The sequence below is a fragment of the Epinephelus moara genome, chromosome 2 (genome assembly GCF_006386435.1).
Source record: "Epinephelus moara isolate mb chromosome 2, YSFRI_EMoa_1.0, whole genome shotgun sequence".
NCBI lineage: Eukaryota > Metazoa > Chordata > Actinopteri > Perciformes > Serranidae > Epinephelus > Epinephelus moara.
In genome coordinates this window covers 43,707,529-43,724,176 of record NC_065507.1, presented here as the reverse complement: position 1 = coordinate 43,724,176, position 16,648 = coordinate 43,707,529, and the positions used below count along the sequence as shown (strand labels likewise).

At 40.2% G+C, this 16,648-nt stretch overlaps 1 protein-coding gene across 2 annotated transcripts; it reads left to right on the top strand.

Annotated features, from left to right (window-relative positions):
• The first annotated feature begins 1,107 nt into the window (after positions 1–1,107).
• On the top strand, positions 1,108–9,045 carry LOC126397547 (uncharacterized). 2 transcript variants are annotated; one of them, XM_050056411.1, is made up of 7 exons: positions 1,108–1,516; positions 2,959–3,015; positions 3,945–4,039; positions 6,015–7,087; positions 7,189–7,344; positions 8,254–8,343; positions 8,425–9,045. In XM_050056411.1, exons 4-7 carry the CDS (start codon positions 6,986–6,988, stop codon positions 8,713–8,715), a joined length of 639 nt encoding a protein of 212 aa, XP_049912368.1. In that variant the 5' UTR covers positions 1,108–1,516; positions 2,959–3,015; positions 3,945–4,039; positions 6,015–6,985; the 3' UTR covers positions 8,716–9,045. The 2 variants fall into 2 exon arrangements, 1 of the variants encoding a protein (XP_049912368.1); XR_007570670.1 differs by lacking the exons at positions 1,108–1,516; positions 2,959–3,015 and having other exon boundaries at positions 3,306–4,039.
• The last annotated feature ends 7,603 nt before the right edge of the window (positions 9,046–16,648 follow it).

Here is a 16,648-nt window from a genome sequence, read left to right as displayed (position 1 = left end):
GGAGCCTCCGCGTCCACCATGCTGACACGAGAATGTATGACAGGTAGGTCGCATTTGAAAACTGGTGATAAACAGCTGACGTTTGAACATCATAGTCATGATGTTAAAAGCATCCTAGTGCACGTTTAATGCAATGTAAATTCTTATTTTAATGTAAATTCAATAGTGCATATTTTACCATTGTTTCTATGAAATTTTAGGGGAAGTTCAGCCTCCCTTGTTGTCTGTAGCAATCGCCCTTGGCTAACATTCATATACTGTTACTGCATGTCACTAACTCGGCTTCCTCTCCGGAGCCTTTCTGCTCCACTGTCTGGCAGGTTACCTCGTATCGCAGCTGTGCCTGGATCATGTGACGTGGTTGTGCTGCTGCCATGGTCCTGCCTGATGCCTCCTACTGCTGCTGTTGTCATTAGTCATACTTCTACTGACATTATACACATATGATTATTGTCACATACGTATACTATCATATATTAATATATACCTACAACATATTGTACCACAATAGCGGTAATTATTATTGTAAAATTATTTATTTTATTATATCTCTCTTTATGTATCATTTTGTCATACGGATTACTGTTAATTTATCATGTTGATCTGTTCTGTATGACATCTATTGCACGTCCGTCCTGGAAGAGGGATCTCTCCTCAGTTGTTCCTGAGGTTTCTACCGGGTTCCTTATCCGCTGTTAGGGTCCAAAGGACAGAGGGATGTCTTATGCTGTAAAGCCCTCTGAGGCGAATTGTTATTTGTGATATTGGGCTTTATAAATAAAATTGATTGATTGATTGATTTTTACATCTGTGGTTTTTAGTCGCACTCTGCATGCTTCAATTTGCTCTCTTATTACTTATGCCAGACTCAGCCATTCTGGTTTACTGGATGGGTGGAGAGTCTTAAGTAATGGCTTGATAGTGGGGTTGTCATTGGGTATAGGAGCCATTTCATAGTTTAATTGTTTATGTGTATGTGTTTAGTTTTTTTTTTTACCACTAGAGAAGGGAGGTCTCACTCTGATGCTATTTTTAGTTAATCACACAGGTAATTGGCAGCTGCACATTCACAGGTGTTAAAAGGGTTTGTTGATTATCAGCAGTCAGAGCAGAGCGGTGGTGCACTCTAAAAAATGATTCATGGGGTTAGTAAGTAAAGCTTAAAATCAAGAGCCTTTTCTGCATTAAAAATTAAGTTTGTTACTTATACACATTATAATCAGTTTATAACTTATTTTATTAAGTTGATCAAAATGAAAATAAAGAAAACAGTCTTAACTCAGAACTATATCGATTTTGAACAGACATTTCTGCCTTATCTTAACATAGAAGTGTTTTCAGTAAGTACAACTTAAAAATCTCCTAAACATCCTTTAAAAGCTGAGTACTACAAGGCTGACTTGCCCGGAGACGTTTTGCTGCCAGACCACCAGCAACAAGACACGGAGGGAAACAGAGAGGAGAAGGAGAAAGAGACACGCGATTTTGCAGCAACTTTTCTTAACTTTAAGGCGTGGTGAGTACAATTGTTGCCTAGTTTTATTCACAACAGTTAATAACTCCATCAGCACACAGTGCAAGAAATCGTTTTTACACAACACTAAAGGCTTTTCCTCAGCTAGCAGTAACATTAGTAATGTTTAAACTAGGAGACTTTTAGCTAATTGTTGTAGTAATTCGGCTTCAACATTAGTCTTTCTTAAGTTTTGTTTTATGGTGGAAGCCAAATGGCAGCATTAGTAGCATTAGATTTAACCCTGCAAAGGTAAAATAACACACGTTTGGCTTCTTCCTAATTTAAAATTGTTGCAGTGTTGATGTCGATTTGACCAGCAAAAGCTGCATGACTGGGGCGTTTTATATCCGTGACCGTGACTAAACATGTAACAAATGTAGGTTACTGAACATACATTCGGTTTGACATTGATGCATTTTGATGTTTAAGTTCTAGAGTTATTTATATGTGAAGTTAAAGTTTGTTAATTGAGCCATAGCTGAAGAACAGTCTGTCAAAGCTAGTTGTTGGCATTACAGAGAGGGTGTATTAGCACATAAAATATAATTTTGTTATTTTGGGTGTTGGTAACTGCAGATATATTAGCACAGTTGTATCATTTTAGAGAAAATAATTAATACATTTGGCATCATGAAGCAACAGGCAATCAGTACAATAAGTCTTTAGTCACCAAAACTTCTGTTTACATTTCTGTTGATGTTTTTCTCCTGAGTTTCACATTTTTGGTAACACAATTTGCGAGATATTTGGAAAGATAACTTGGTCAGCTGCACATAAAGACAACTATATTGATAAAATCTATACATAGTTTTAATTTTTAATTTCATGAGGATGTTCTATCAGATAATGATAAGACTGTATAGTTAAGGTTTGAACACTGATTGCAGTGTAGTTCGCCCATATCTTTGTAGTAGTTTGCAAGCATTCTTTTTCTTCTTGTTTTTCATGCTGAATATTCAGAAACAGTAAAATAAAATTTACTGTAATGCTGATGTGCCACAAGTTGTAGACACTACATCCTTCTGAATCACCCAAGTTCAAGTAATTTAAACAGGTCCTTTGTTAGTATTTAAAATGAATTGGATCTGTAAAATTTGCAAATTTGAAACGCCAAGAAAAACTGATCTCTTAAAGCATTACAGACTTAGACATGGCCATGGTGGAGAATTGCTCCCTTGTCTTTATTGGGAATGCTACTGCTCATTTAAAACATGGGGCAGCCTGCGAACCCATCTGTCAAGAAGTCACTCGACCCGTGAGACAGTGACACTGTCCACTGTCCTGTCATTTAAATGTCCATGTTGCTCTTTAAACACTATCTCCACAGAAAGAGAATACTTTGAGCACATTGGCCATCATTTAAAGAAACAGGAAACGGTGTCTTGTGTTTTTGAAAACTGTCCTTTCAAAACAAACATTCATGGAACTTTTGCCTCTCATAGGAGCCGGAAACACACTCCTCACACTCTTGATGACTTCAAGCCTGAGCTTTTGCAGAGGTATGTCAATCCTCTAAATGCAGGGGACGATCCTGTGGTTGAGGACGATACTGAAGGTGCAGTGAGTGAAGATCCTGACGATAATGAAGTGAGAGAATTGCCTAATTTAATAGAAGAGCATGTAGCCCACCTGCTGCTTAAGTTGGAAAGCATATTCAATGTACCACAACGATGTATTGATGAGTTAGTTGAAGAACTACACTTTATTTCCTCATCAGCTTCAGGTCCTATTTTAAAAGAGATTTTACAGTCAAGCTTAAAGAAGCATGATTGTGAGGTTGATGATTTGATCATCTCAGAGATGGTGACAGACCTATGTGAGTGCAACCCAATTACATTAACTCTAGGGCGTAATGGTTCTCTTTCCACCTCCTACAAAAGAAGAGAGTATTTCAAGAAGCATTTTTCCGTGGTGGAACCCATAGAGTATATGCTCAGTGCCAGGGATCGGAGAAGTTTCCAATATGTACCTATTTTGAAGTCCTTGCATGAGGTTTTGAAGAAAAAAGAGATCCAAGATTTGCTCACACACAGTTGTGAAGCAGACAGCAGTTCTGAACATCAATACAAGTCATTTCAGGATGGCACACATTTTAAAAACAATACATTGCTGTCAGAAAATAATCCAGCTATTTCTCTCATTCTGTATGTGGATGATTTTGAAGTGTGTAATCCACTTGGCACTTCAAGAAAAAAGCACAAAATTACTGCTGTGTATTGGGTTTTAGCAAATGTGCCACCACTGCTCAGATCATCACTGACATCGATATACCTTGCAATACTCTGCAAGGCTGATGATATCAAAAAGTTTGGCTATAGTGCTGTGTTAGAGCCACTGCTAAAAGATCTTGCCAGCCTTGAAGAAGAAGGACTTTACATTCCTTCATTAGGCATTCGAGTCAAAGGTACTGTGTATTGTGTTGTTGCAGATAACCTTGGCGCCCACTCCATTGGAGGATTTGTGGAGAGCTTCTCAAGTACACGCATCTGCAGGTTCTGTCTTGGAGAAAGATCCCAGTTCCAAGTAAGTGAAGTTAGAACTGGAGCATTTTATCCTAGGACAATACAAGAGCACAGGGCTCATGTTCAGACTGCACAGGGACATGAAAGTGGGTCTCATTGTTGTTGAGTAAAGAGACAATGCCCACTGACTGAAAAACTAAAACATTTTGATGTTTTATCTGGCTACCCACCTGATTTGCTCCACGACCTCTTTGAAGGCATTGTACCTTTTGAGTTAGCACTGTGCCTAAATGCCTTTATCAAAAAGAAATATTTCACACTTGATGAACTAAATAAATTAATCAAAGAATTCCCATACAGATGGGCAGATAAATCTGACGCACCACAAGCAGTTCCATTGACTTTTGCTACGAGAAAAACTGTTGGTGGGAATGCCCATGAAAATTGGGCTTTGCTTCGCCTCCTTCCCCTGATAGTTGGAGAAAGAATACCAGAGAGTGAACCAATGTGGCTGGTCCTTCTGAACCTTAAGGACATAGTTGAACTTGTCCTTTCTCCTGTCCATACAGACTTAACTATTTGTTTCCTTGAAAGCAAGATTTCTGAGCATCGACACAGATTCCTGGAGACTTTCCCTCAGGAAAGACTTATTCCGAAGCATCATTTTCTGGAGCACTACCCACAGCTAATAAAGGCTTTTGGTCCACTTGTATCTCTGTGGACTATGCGCTTTGAAGCTAAACACAGCTTTTTTAAGCGTGTGGTCAGGCATACCCACGGCTTCCGAAACATTCTGTTGTCTCTTGCAGTGAAGCATCAGTTAATGGTTGCACACCATCTCCATGGCGGTGCAATTGTTCCACTGGCTCTCCAGGCAACAAAACTGTCAATGGTGGATTTGACTGTGCTAAGGGAAGACATAAAAAAAGCACTGCAAATCAAATTTCCCGGCGAGTCGTTTGTCCAGATGGCAACCACAGTGTATTGCAGTGGAACTAGTTACTCCGCTGGAATGATCTTGGCACATGGTTCAACCGGTTGTCTTCCAGATTTTGTGGAGTTGATTCAGATAGCTGTTGTAAATGGGAAGGTTGGCTTCATTGTGAAATGTTTAAATGCATGGTATATTGAACATCTTAGAAGCTATGAGCTTGAAAACACAAGAAGTGTTAAGGTGATTGAGCCAAGTCAGTTGTCTGACATCCTCCCAATGGCAGCATACGCTGTTGCAGGCAAGCGTATGGTAACCCAGAGGCGCTACATTTGTGTAGATATGTAGTGGTAATTAGCGCCTTCTCATTTGTTATAAAATAAAATGCATAATAAAAAATGGTATCACCCCCTTTAGATATGAGGTTACGGTTTCATGTAGAAAAAGGAGGCTTTTTACATTAATGTACCTCACACTTGAGTTCAAATAATCATTTTAATTTGCTGCTGGAAGGCATTTATCTATCATCAGACATTGGACAATAATAGTGTCTGGCTTAGCCAAAAAAAAAACCTGGAATGCCTTTTAATCCCAGATCATGCCATTTCTCACTGCAAGAGGAGATGTCTCCACCAGTATGCACATGCAAAAAAGTAAATCTGAGTAAAGGGTTGTAAATATGACTGGCATGTAACTGACAATGTCATTGTTGGAGCATTTATGTGAAATCACAACATTTCTTTAAACTTTTCTGATATTTGCAGTTTTGCTTTTAGTACATTAGGCTTCAATGGAAAACATTAAAAAGATGAAAAAAGAAAATATGTTTCAAACTTTCAGTCATACTAAAAGAGGATATATAAATGGACACTCAGTTTTTCAGTTTTCCAGATTTGACAAAAAGAAGAAATAAAATGCCACAATGTAATGTGAAACCTAATAATTACAGACATAATCACCAGCATAGTTCCTCTCTCCATGCAAGTTAATATCGCAAAGTTATAGTTAAAATTATCAGTGCCAATATTCTCTGATACTTAATGTTTAGAGAATGAAACTGGATGTGTTCTATAAATCAAACTGAAGTGATGTGGTTCTCTTACAGATGCTGCAATGTCTCATCAAGCCAAACTTAGGATCATTCTTCAGGACCATGACATTCGCAAACTTGACTTACCTCATGGCCTCCCTGGGACTGTGGGTGAACTTGAGTCCCTTGTTAGAGAGACATTTGGGCTTCAAGGGAACTTCACTTTGCATTACAAGGATGCTGATTTTGGAGACGAATATTTCAGTCTTACCTCAACAAGTGACATCAAGGACAAGGACACAATAAAAGTGGTTGACATTGTTGAACCTCACACATTTACTCTGACCTTAACTGATGTGGACAATACCTTTTGAAAGTGAATCAGAAACCTCCATCCATACCTCAGCAACCTCAGTCAGTTCTTCAGTGACTTCCGTCCATCCTCCCAAAAGCAGTTGCTCTTCCGGATCCCAGGATACACTGATGCTTTCATCACCTGAACATGGGATTCAGCGATCACAGCGTTGGCCAACTGAATTTCCTGTACCTCGCTTTGCCTATGACACAGAGCTTATGCTTGCCTCAGGAAATGAAGCTTTCAAGAAGGATGGAATTCCACTCAGCTTTACCTCAATCCTACCAGACATCCTTGAGAGACTGGCTGAAAGCATCTTTCAGTATGTTGCCTACCCAACAAGTGCACAGTTTTCGGATGTTGCTGAGGCGCTGATTCAGAAGCATCCTTGCCTCAAAGAACCGGGATCATATAATGGATGCTATGGATGGCAACAGAGACTAAAATACAAAATGGGCAACTATAGAAACAAGTTGAGAGGGCTTGGATGCCCTGAACTTGATGTCAACTCTCTCAGAAAGAAGCGACCACATGAGAAAGCACCTGCAAAGAATGTCAAAAAGCCAAAAAAGTCAGAAGTGAACTATCCGCTCACCCACAAGGAGAAACAGAAGAAAGTTTGGAGTCTGAAAGAGTGGAGCTCCTTAATGAAGTGAGGAAAAGGGACAACTGTCAGATCATCAGTGCAAAAATGGCAAAGACATTCTCAATTCGCAGGCAGGAAGTAGTCAATCAAGTACCATCAGTCAGTGACCTGAAAGAAAGATGGCCTGCTCTTTTTGACGTAGCCCAGGTAAATATTTTTGCATAAGATAATTTGCAGTATGTGTTATTTTGGAATAGACTGTACACAATAACATGTTGTGCCTATTTGTGCCTTTGTTTTTTATACAGATAAGCCAAGAATTCAGAAGGATCACCACTGTTAGTCTAGAGACTACATTCATGGCAAAGCTGGACCAGTTCTCCCCGAAAATAATGTCCTTGCTGTCCTCAAGGGGAGGGGCTGCAAAAATGAATATCCAGCGCATACAGAACATGCTGCTTGAGGTATGAATAAATTAAATATAGTTAATTTCATATAGGACAATCTACTTTTTTTCCCAATAGATGATGTTAGGTTTTTGATCATGATTTACCCCTGTTTCACACTGGTGGCATGAGCAGTGCATGTGTGTTGCGGAACGTGTTGGTTTTCAATTAGGCGTCCATGTTAACAGGTTAGAGCTTTAAGACCGGCTGCATGAGTGGCGCTGCTTTTCTTGAGCTCAGGAGTCTCGCCTATTTTCTCCACGAGCAGCTGGAGGCTGCTCACGGCAAATATATCAATGAAAAGTCTGAAACACACAAGTGTGAGAGACACAGCAGTCACACCACGCTGCCATCATGCGCTGCTCATGCCTCAGGTGTGAAACGGGCGTTATACATCTCGGGCTATTGGTAGTGCTGTGCTGTTCAGTGTAACTGGACAGTGAATAACGGACCTACATTTTACAGGTGGCCAGAAATGCAATTTAAAATCAACTATAATATTGTCCATTATCTCTAGGATGTATTAAAAGGCAGCTGTTTACAACCCTAATTCTTATAAGGGAATAATATGTCAGATTATTGTTTAGGGCTTAGTCTAAGACAAAAATATCAATAGGAACTATAAATACTAAATAAGAAAACACATTACAGGTAAGATGGAACATGATAGGCAGAGTAATTGTAGGATTTTGCATTTTTTCTTTTTATTTACTTTTATTTTTATTTTTTATCTGCATTTTTATGATGCATATTTGAAATTGAAAATTCTAACACTACTTAAGCGAGTTATATTAGCTTTCTTTAAAATGATCAATTCATTATTTTGATTATCACTGTAAAATCTATAATTGGTACAGTTTTTGGATGTAATTATCAAAAACCCATCCTCCTGGAAGAGCAGTTCAACATTCTTTTTCTTATTCACAGGACGATTCTGTGGAGAGAAGGCGAGAGGTCGCTATCCGTGGCTTAGTCGTGTATCTGAGGGAAAAGGAGGAGGACCTCTTCAAAGAGCAGGTAAATCAGACACCACCTTTGTATTACTTTCATATTTAAATATGATTACTTAAAACATTAATATTGATTCTGATCTACCAGGATGATGGCGGGGATGTTACTAATGAAGTGATGAAGATTGTCACAACGAGAGGTGCCATAACGTCTGTTCCAGCCAGCGCAAGGATCATACTTGAGGGAACAGAAGTCCTAGCAGACCTGGATGTACCCAGAGCCTGTGCCATGCTAATGGGGCTGATATACGCACTCAACCTCAGCTACCCAAAAGAACTGAAAAACACTTTTGAAGTGTTTCAAAATATATTCCTCCGGCTGGATGATCTGAAAGCCAGTCCGAAGGTAATGTCTCTAAAAAGTAAACTGCTGTACTAAAAAATGTGAAGAGTTTGGCTATCCAAATGGATAAGAAATGTTACACTGTTGTCATCCTGTTGTTTACAATGTTTTGTTGTGTAACATACTGTAGAGCAGGTGTACTGTTGACAGTTCATTGAGTACACTTGTTAAAGTACACTTGAGTGCACTTTAGCACAGTCAGTCTGACCAGCGTGGCTGTCAAAATGTTCAGTCTTTTTGAGACAGTTATACAGGGGTGTTTAGCGTTATGTATGTTATGGAGGCTACAGGCACAATGTATGCCATTCAAATGTTGTCAGTCAAATGAGACATTGACTGATGTTCTAATAAACAGTGATCGTAAAACTGGAATGTCTATGTGTAATTTATTCTGACTTAAGATAAATAAGTTACTACTACTCAAATAAATTAAGGTAACAATTTGCATGGACATTTCTGAGTAGAATGATAGTAACTTAGTAAGTTAGAATAACTTAAATGGAGTACTTTGTACACAATTTAAATTAAGTTGGTTTAACTTAATTAAACATGTAGATGACAAAGAAAATCAAGTTGTTTGTACTAAAGTAATTGAGTTTGCCTTACTAGAGATGTCTTGTGGCATTTACTGAATAATGGCTAAGTTGAAAGAACTTAAAAAGATCCATGCAAATTGTTACCTCAATTTTTTTAAGTTGAGCCAGCATATCATTTTTTAGAGTGTGGAAGCACACGGTTCTTACCGTATGCCAGCATTTTTGTTTCAACCAGGCAACATAATTTGGTATGTAACCCCTTTCTTTTGGATTTATATTTTTTTGCAATAAATGGGAACGTCACCCAAAGGAGAAATTTCTCCTGGACAGTTTAATTTAATGGACTGGAGTACGTGCTAAGAACATTCCTGAGCCACCGCAGGTGACTAATTAAATTTTTGGTTTACGATAGTCACCACACAAAGTAAGAACCGTTCCTGACCGAGGAATGAACGGCACGGAAGGAGGCTGCTGGTCGGATTGGCTTCGCAAATTGGAAAACACACCGCGATCACCTCCTCTCTTCATCAAACAGCTCTGCAACAAATAAGGTAAAGAGACACAGCAGATCTGTTTCATCGCTGCCTGTTGAAGAGGAAATAAACTTCATAAAATTTGAGTCTGTTTGAATGAGTTAAGGAAAATGGAATCATTGTTGCTGGGATGGATTAAGTGGAAATGAATTGGAAAGTGGATGAATTTTGCCGCTTGTGAATGAATGAGATTTCTCTGACGTCACGCAATTGACAATTGAAAAATGAATGATAAAGCTGAGGCTGAAGACATAACTCATGTTGAGAGCACTGCAAAAAGTGATGTGGAAAAAAGAGAAAGAAAATTGACTGCAAAAGGTGTCATGCTGCTGCTTGAAAATCTGCAAAAAAATCGGAAGTTAAATTTAAATAAAGCTTCTAAAATCAAGCAACAGATTCGCAATCTGCTACCTCTCAAAATAACAAGGGGTATTGTTTGCAGTGTTGAAGAACTTTTAAGTGAGTTTAAAGGGCTGTATGATGATGCTGCTGACACCCACAGGACATTGTTGGAAATTCCACTGCCTGAAGAAGAACATGAAAGGCAGCAAACTTGGTATGAACAAAAAAGTAAAGCCAATGATGATTTCTTGCATGATGTAAATAAATGGTTGGTGGATGCAAAACAATGTGACATGGAGAATGAAAACAAGGATGAAATACAACCCCATGACAGTATTTCAAATATATCTTCACATGGAAAATCTCAGCCCTCATCACATACAAAGGTCTCTTCAACAAGATCTTCCACAAGTTCTGCATGTGTAAAGGCAATGGCTGAAAGAGCAGCATTAATGCAACACATGGCTGCTTTGGAAAAGAAACATGCATTGGAAGCTGAAGAGGAGAAATTGAAAAGACAAAGAGAACAACTGGAAATGGAAACTGAACTGGCTGCTGCTACAGCTAAAATAGCCATACTGGACAACAATGAAGTGAGAAGTGTCCATGCTCAATCTGATGGAATGGATTCATATTATAATAAAGCCATGAAATCACAATCAATTAAGGAAGATTTACCTGAGTCAAAGCCACCATCACAACAGCCATATTTACACCCACTTGGTGCACGTCCCAAGGAAAGGAAACATGCACAAATACAAATGACAAACTTCACTCCACTGCAGCAAGCACAATCTTCTCAAACACCAATGAGAGGCGATGTAACCTCCATTAACTCACAACAGGACCAAAGAACAAGCAATGTTTGTGCAACTCAGACCGCAAATGAAAATGGAGTTCATAATATTGGAAACATCATTCAGCAACAAACAGACATTACTGCGCAATTACTTCAACAACAGCATGCAGCATCTCTTCCACCAAGAGAAATACCAATATTTGATGGTAACCCTCTACAGTATGGATCGTTTATCATGGCATTTGAACAAGGGATTGAAAGTAAAGTCTCAAATAGCCAAGATTGCTTGTACTATCTAGAGCAATACACCAGGGGGCAGCCAAGAGAACTGATCAGAAGCTGCTATCATATGCCAGGTAATCAAGGCTACACCAGAGCCAAATACTTAATAAAGGAGTACTTTGGTAATGAAATGAAGATTGGAGCTGCATATATGGAAAAAGCTTTAAGTTGGTCAACAATAAAGGCAGAGGATGTTGGCTCCCTTCAAAATTTTATGCTGTTCTTGAGAGGATGCTGTAATATGATGGAAAGCTTGCAGTATATGGAGGTAATGAATGTACCATCAAACCTTAAACTTCTTGTGATGAAACTTCCATACAAGTTAAGGGAAAGATGGAGAACAGCTGCTTGTGACTTACAGGACAGACGTGGATGTAGGGCATTGTTCCCTGATTTTGTCAACTTTTTGGAGCGACAAGTCAAGGTTCTCTCTGATCCTATCTTTGGAAACATCCAGGACATGCAGACTGCTAGCACTAAAGGAAAGGTTTTCTCAAAATCTGTGCCCAGAAACAAAAATCTTGCAACTGTGGCCGCAGTCAGCACCTCAGCAGATATCAAATCTACAGAATCACTGATCTACCATGATTCCACTTTATCAAGAAGCAAGACTGTATCATGTTGCATATGCAAAGGGGATCACAAAATGGAAAACTGTGAACAACTTAAGAACACGACTCATCGTGAGAGACTTGATCTGTTAAAGCAGAGAGGTATTTGCTTTGGCTGTCTAAACCCTGGTCATGGAAGCAAGAACTGCAAAGGCCGTGTAACGTGCAATATATGCAACTCAAAGCATCCAACCATACTTCATATCACAGCCAAGCTCAAATCATCTGAAGAACAGCCAACAAAATATGCTGTTGTCCCTCAGCAGACCTGTGCTCGCACTGGGGCCGGTAAGCAAGAATGTGTACTCTCAATTGTGCCAGTGCAAATAAAGGCTAAGAATGGAAATACGATTTTGACAACTTATGCTTTCTTGGATCCAGGAAGCTCAGCCACCTTTTGTACAGAGCACCTGATGAGACAGCTACACGTGGACAGCAACAAAACACACATTTTCTTGCAAACAATGGGACAAGCAACTACTGTAAATACTCATGTTTTGACCGGACTGGAAGTATCTGGTTATGATGACAACAAGTTTATGGACTTACCTGAGGTTTACACTCAGCAAACCATGCCAGTTACCAGAGACAACATTGTCACCCCAGAAGATCTCAGAAAATGGCCTTATCTACAAAGGATCAGAGTTCCCAAGCTTGATGCAGAAGTGGATTTGTTGATTGGCACAAATGCCCCAAAGCTTTTAGAACCTTGGGAAATTATCAACAGCCGTGACGATGGACCCTATGCTGTTCGCACCCAATTGGGATGGGTGGTGAGTGGTCCACTAAGAGGAGGAAGTGACACAGGAAAGAATGCTGCCCTGCTGTTACTGCCAATAGGATTTCCATTGAGAAAGTGGAACAGCTGTTGATTACACAGTACAACCAGGACTTTAATGAAAGGTCATGTGAAGAAACTGTAATGTCAAGAGAAGATATGAGGTTTCTCAAAATCATGGAAGAAACAACTCATCTGGAAAACAACCACTACAGTATTGACTTACCCTTTAAGGTTGACAATCGCTGTATTGCTGAACAGCATGTCATGAGCTTGAAAAGAAAGTTTCAGAAGAACAAGGAATATCATCAGGAGTATACACAGTTCCTTTCTGATGTCAGCAAAAGCGGCTATACAGAACAGGTGCCTCAACAACAACTGAATGGCACAGAAGGCAAAGTCTGGTACATTCCACACCATGGGGTGTATCATCCTAAAAAGAAGACACTACAAGTTGTATTTGATTGTGGAGCAAGTTACAGAGGCACCTCCCTGAACAGTCAACTGCTACAGGGTCCAGCTCTCACAAATTCCCTCTTTGGTGTTCTCATGGGATTTAGACAGGAACCAGTTGCCTTAATGTCTGACATCAAAGCCATGTTCCATCAAGTGAAAGTGTCACCACCACATACTGATTTTCTTCGTTTTCTGTGGTGGCCTAATGGAGATGTGACACAACCGCTGGTGGACTTCAGGATGAAAGTTCATATCTTTGGAGCAACATCATCACCAAGTTGTGCCAGTTACGCTTTAAAAAGAGTTGCTGATGACAACAGGGCTCATTACAGTGACACAGTGCTACAGACCATCAAACAGAACTTTTATGTGGATGACTGTTTAAAGTCTGTGTCCTCAGAACAAGAAGCTTTGCAGGTAGTAAATGACCTCACTGCAGCATGTGCAAAGGGAGGATTTCAGCTCTCAAAGTGGATGAGCAATAGCCGTGCAGTCCTAGCAAGCATCCCTGAGGAAGACCGTTCCAAAGCATCCAAAGAGCTCAATTTGGATAAAGACAACTTACCTATGGAGAGAGCTCTTGGCTTGCACTGGTGTGTGGAATCGGATACCTTCATGTTCAAGATTACACTGGAAAATCGTCCATACACACGCCGTGGAATCTTGTCAGTGGTTAACTCCATCTATGACCCTCTTGGATTCTTATCCCCATTCACACTGCCTCCCAAGCTGATGCTACAAGAAATGTGCAAAAGAAAACTTGGTTGGGATGACAAGATAACGCCAAACCTTTCACAGGAATGGTCACAGTGGCTGACAAACTTGCACAAACTGTCACTGCTAAAGGTGGATCGATGCATCAAACCAAAGGGCTTTGGACAAGTACACCATGCACAACTGCATCATTTCTCAGATGCTAGTGAACACGGATATGGCACAGTTTCGTATCTGAGATTGGAAAACGGCTCTAAGGAAGTAAGCATTGCCTTCATGATCGGAAAGTCCAGAGTTGCTCCAGTGAAGCAAACAACAATACCCAGACTTGAACTTACAGCTGCTGTACTGGCTGTCCGAGTGGACAAGATGATAAAGAGAGAGCTTCAGCTGGAATTGGACCAGTCAGTTTTACTGGACAGACAGCACAACTGTACTGAATTACATTGCAAGTGAAACCAAGAGATTCCACACTTTTGTAGCGAACAGAGTGGCTGTTATACGTGAAGTGACAGAGGTGGCCCAGTGGAGGCACATAGGAACCAAACATAATCCTGCAGATGAGGCATCACGAGGGTTATCAGCAGACAACTTTACAAAATGTGAGCGATGGCTCAAAGGACCAAAGTTTCTGCTGAATGATGCAAAGGACTGGCCAAAGCCAGAAGCTGACAAGTTTACAACAACTCTGGATGATCCTGAGGTCAAACAAGACATCATGGTCAACGCTTGTGTTGTTGAGGATACCTCCAATGCTACAAACAAGCTTCTCAGCTATTTCTCTGATTGGAACAAACTGAAAACTTCAGTCGCCTGGTTTTTGAAGTTCAAAGACATGCTTCAACAGCTAAGAAAACAAGGTAAATCAACTCAAGAAAGGTCATGTGACATGAAAAGGATGCTGCAGAACCACAAATCAAAGGTAAATGTTCAGCCACTGACCCGAGATGATTTACACAAAGCAGAAATGGCCATTATTCACTACTGTCAGTAACAAAGATTTCAAAGGGAAATCTCTGTCTTGGAAAAGGGAGCAGCATCTGTGCAGCAAACCAGTGACATCTACAGGTTGGATCCTGTACTTCAAGATGGGCTGTTAAGAGTGGGAGGACGCTTAAGAAGGGCATCCATGCCTGAAAATGTAAAACATCCCATTATTCTGTCAAAGGATCAACACATATCTAAACTTATCCTACAACACATTCACAGGCAAGTGGGGCATGCTGGACGCAATCACATGCTATCTGTTCTAAGAAAAACTTAATGGATTACCAGTGCAAACTCAGCCTGCAGAAAAATCATTGCTGACTGTGTCATTTGCCGGCGCCTTCAGGGGAAGATTGGAGAACAAAAAATGTCTGATTTGCCAGTTGAAAGAATCCTACCAGACTTGCCACCATTTACAAATGTGGGAGTGGATTACTTCGGGCCAATTGAAGTTAAAAGAGGCCGCAGCCTAATTAAAAGATATGGAGTGATTTTCACATGCATGACAAGTCGAGCAGTGCATCTTGAGATGGCCTATTCACTCAATACTGATTCATGCATAAATGCCATTCACCGGTTTATGTGTCGACGTGGACAAATCTCCAACCTCAGATCGGACAATGGAACCAATTTTGTTGGAGCTGAGAGGGACGTAAGAGAAGCTCTACAAAACCTGGATCAGAACAAAATACAAAGTGCTTTGACACAGAAAGGAATTGATTGGACATTCAACCCCCCTGCTGGATCTCATCATGGAGGAACATGGGAGCGGATCATTCGCCTCATAAGGAAAGTGTTGTACTCCATCCTCAGACAGCAGACCTCAGATGATGAGAGTTTTTGTACCATTCTCTGTGAAGTTGAAGCAATCCTTAACAGCCGTCCCATCACAAACCTTTCTGATGACCCTAATGACTTGGAAGCACTGACACCAAATCACATTCTGCTACTGAAATCCACTTCTTCCTCCTGGACTTTTTGAGGAACATGATCTGTACATGAAGCGGAGATGGAAACAGGTCCAGTATCTTTCAGATCTATTCTGGAAACGGTGGGTGAGGGAATATCTTCCACTGCTTCAAGAGAGACAAAAATGGACAAAGTCACAAAGGAACTTCTCTGTTAATGACATTGTTATTATTCTGGACCCATCTGCTCCACGTAGTTCATGGCTGGTGGGCAAAGTGACCAAAACCTTTCCAGATAGAGTCCGATCAGTTCAACTCAAAACCAAGACTGGATTTCTGGAAAGACCTGTCACGAAGCTCTGCATGCTAATGGAAGCATGTAGTTAAGGACTGAAAAGAATAAGGTCCCAGCGTTGGCCAACGAAGAAAGAAGATTTTGCACACATACACCCTTTTTGGCTCCTTTTGATAGTTTATGTTATTAGTATGTAATTGTAAGTGCACACCAATACAATTATGGGGCCGGTGTGTAGGAGCCATTTCATAGTTTAATTGTTTATGTGTATGTGTTTAGTTTGGGTTTTTTTTACCACTAGAGGAGGGAGGTCTCACTCTGATGCTATTTTTAGTTAATCACACAGGTAATTGGCAGCTGCACATTCACAGGTGTTAAAAGGGTTTGTTGATTATCAGCAGTCAGAGCAGAGCGGTGGTGGAAGCACACGGTTCTTACCATATGCCAGCATTTTTGTTTCAACCCAGCAACATAGTTTGGTATGTAACCCCTTTCTTTTGGATTTATATTTTTTGCAATAAATGGGAACGTCACCCAAAGGAGAAACTTCTTCTGGACAGTTTAATTTAATGGACTGGAGTACGTGTTAAGAACATTCCTGAGCCACCGCAGGTGACTAATTAAATTTTTGGTTTACGATAGTCACCACATTGGGTTCACAGTCATCAATCAGGTCCAACCCTATTGTGTCCATTTCTATTTCCACTTTGTCCTCCACCTGGACAGGG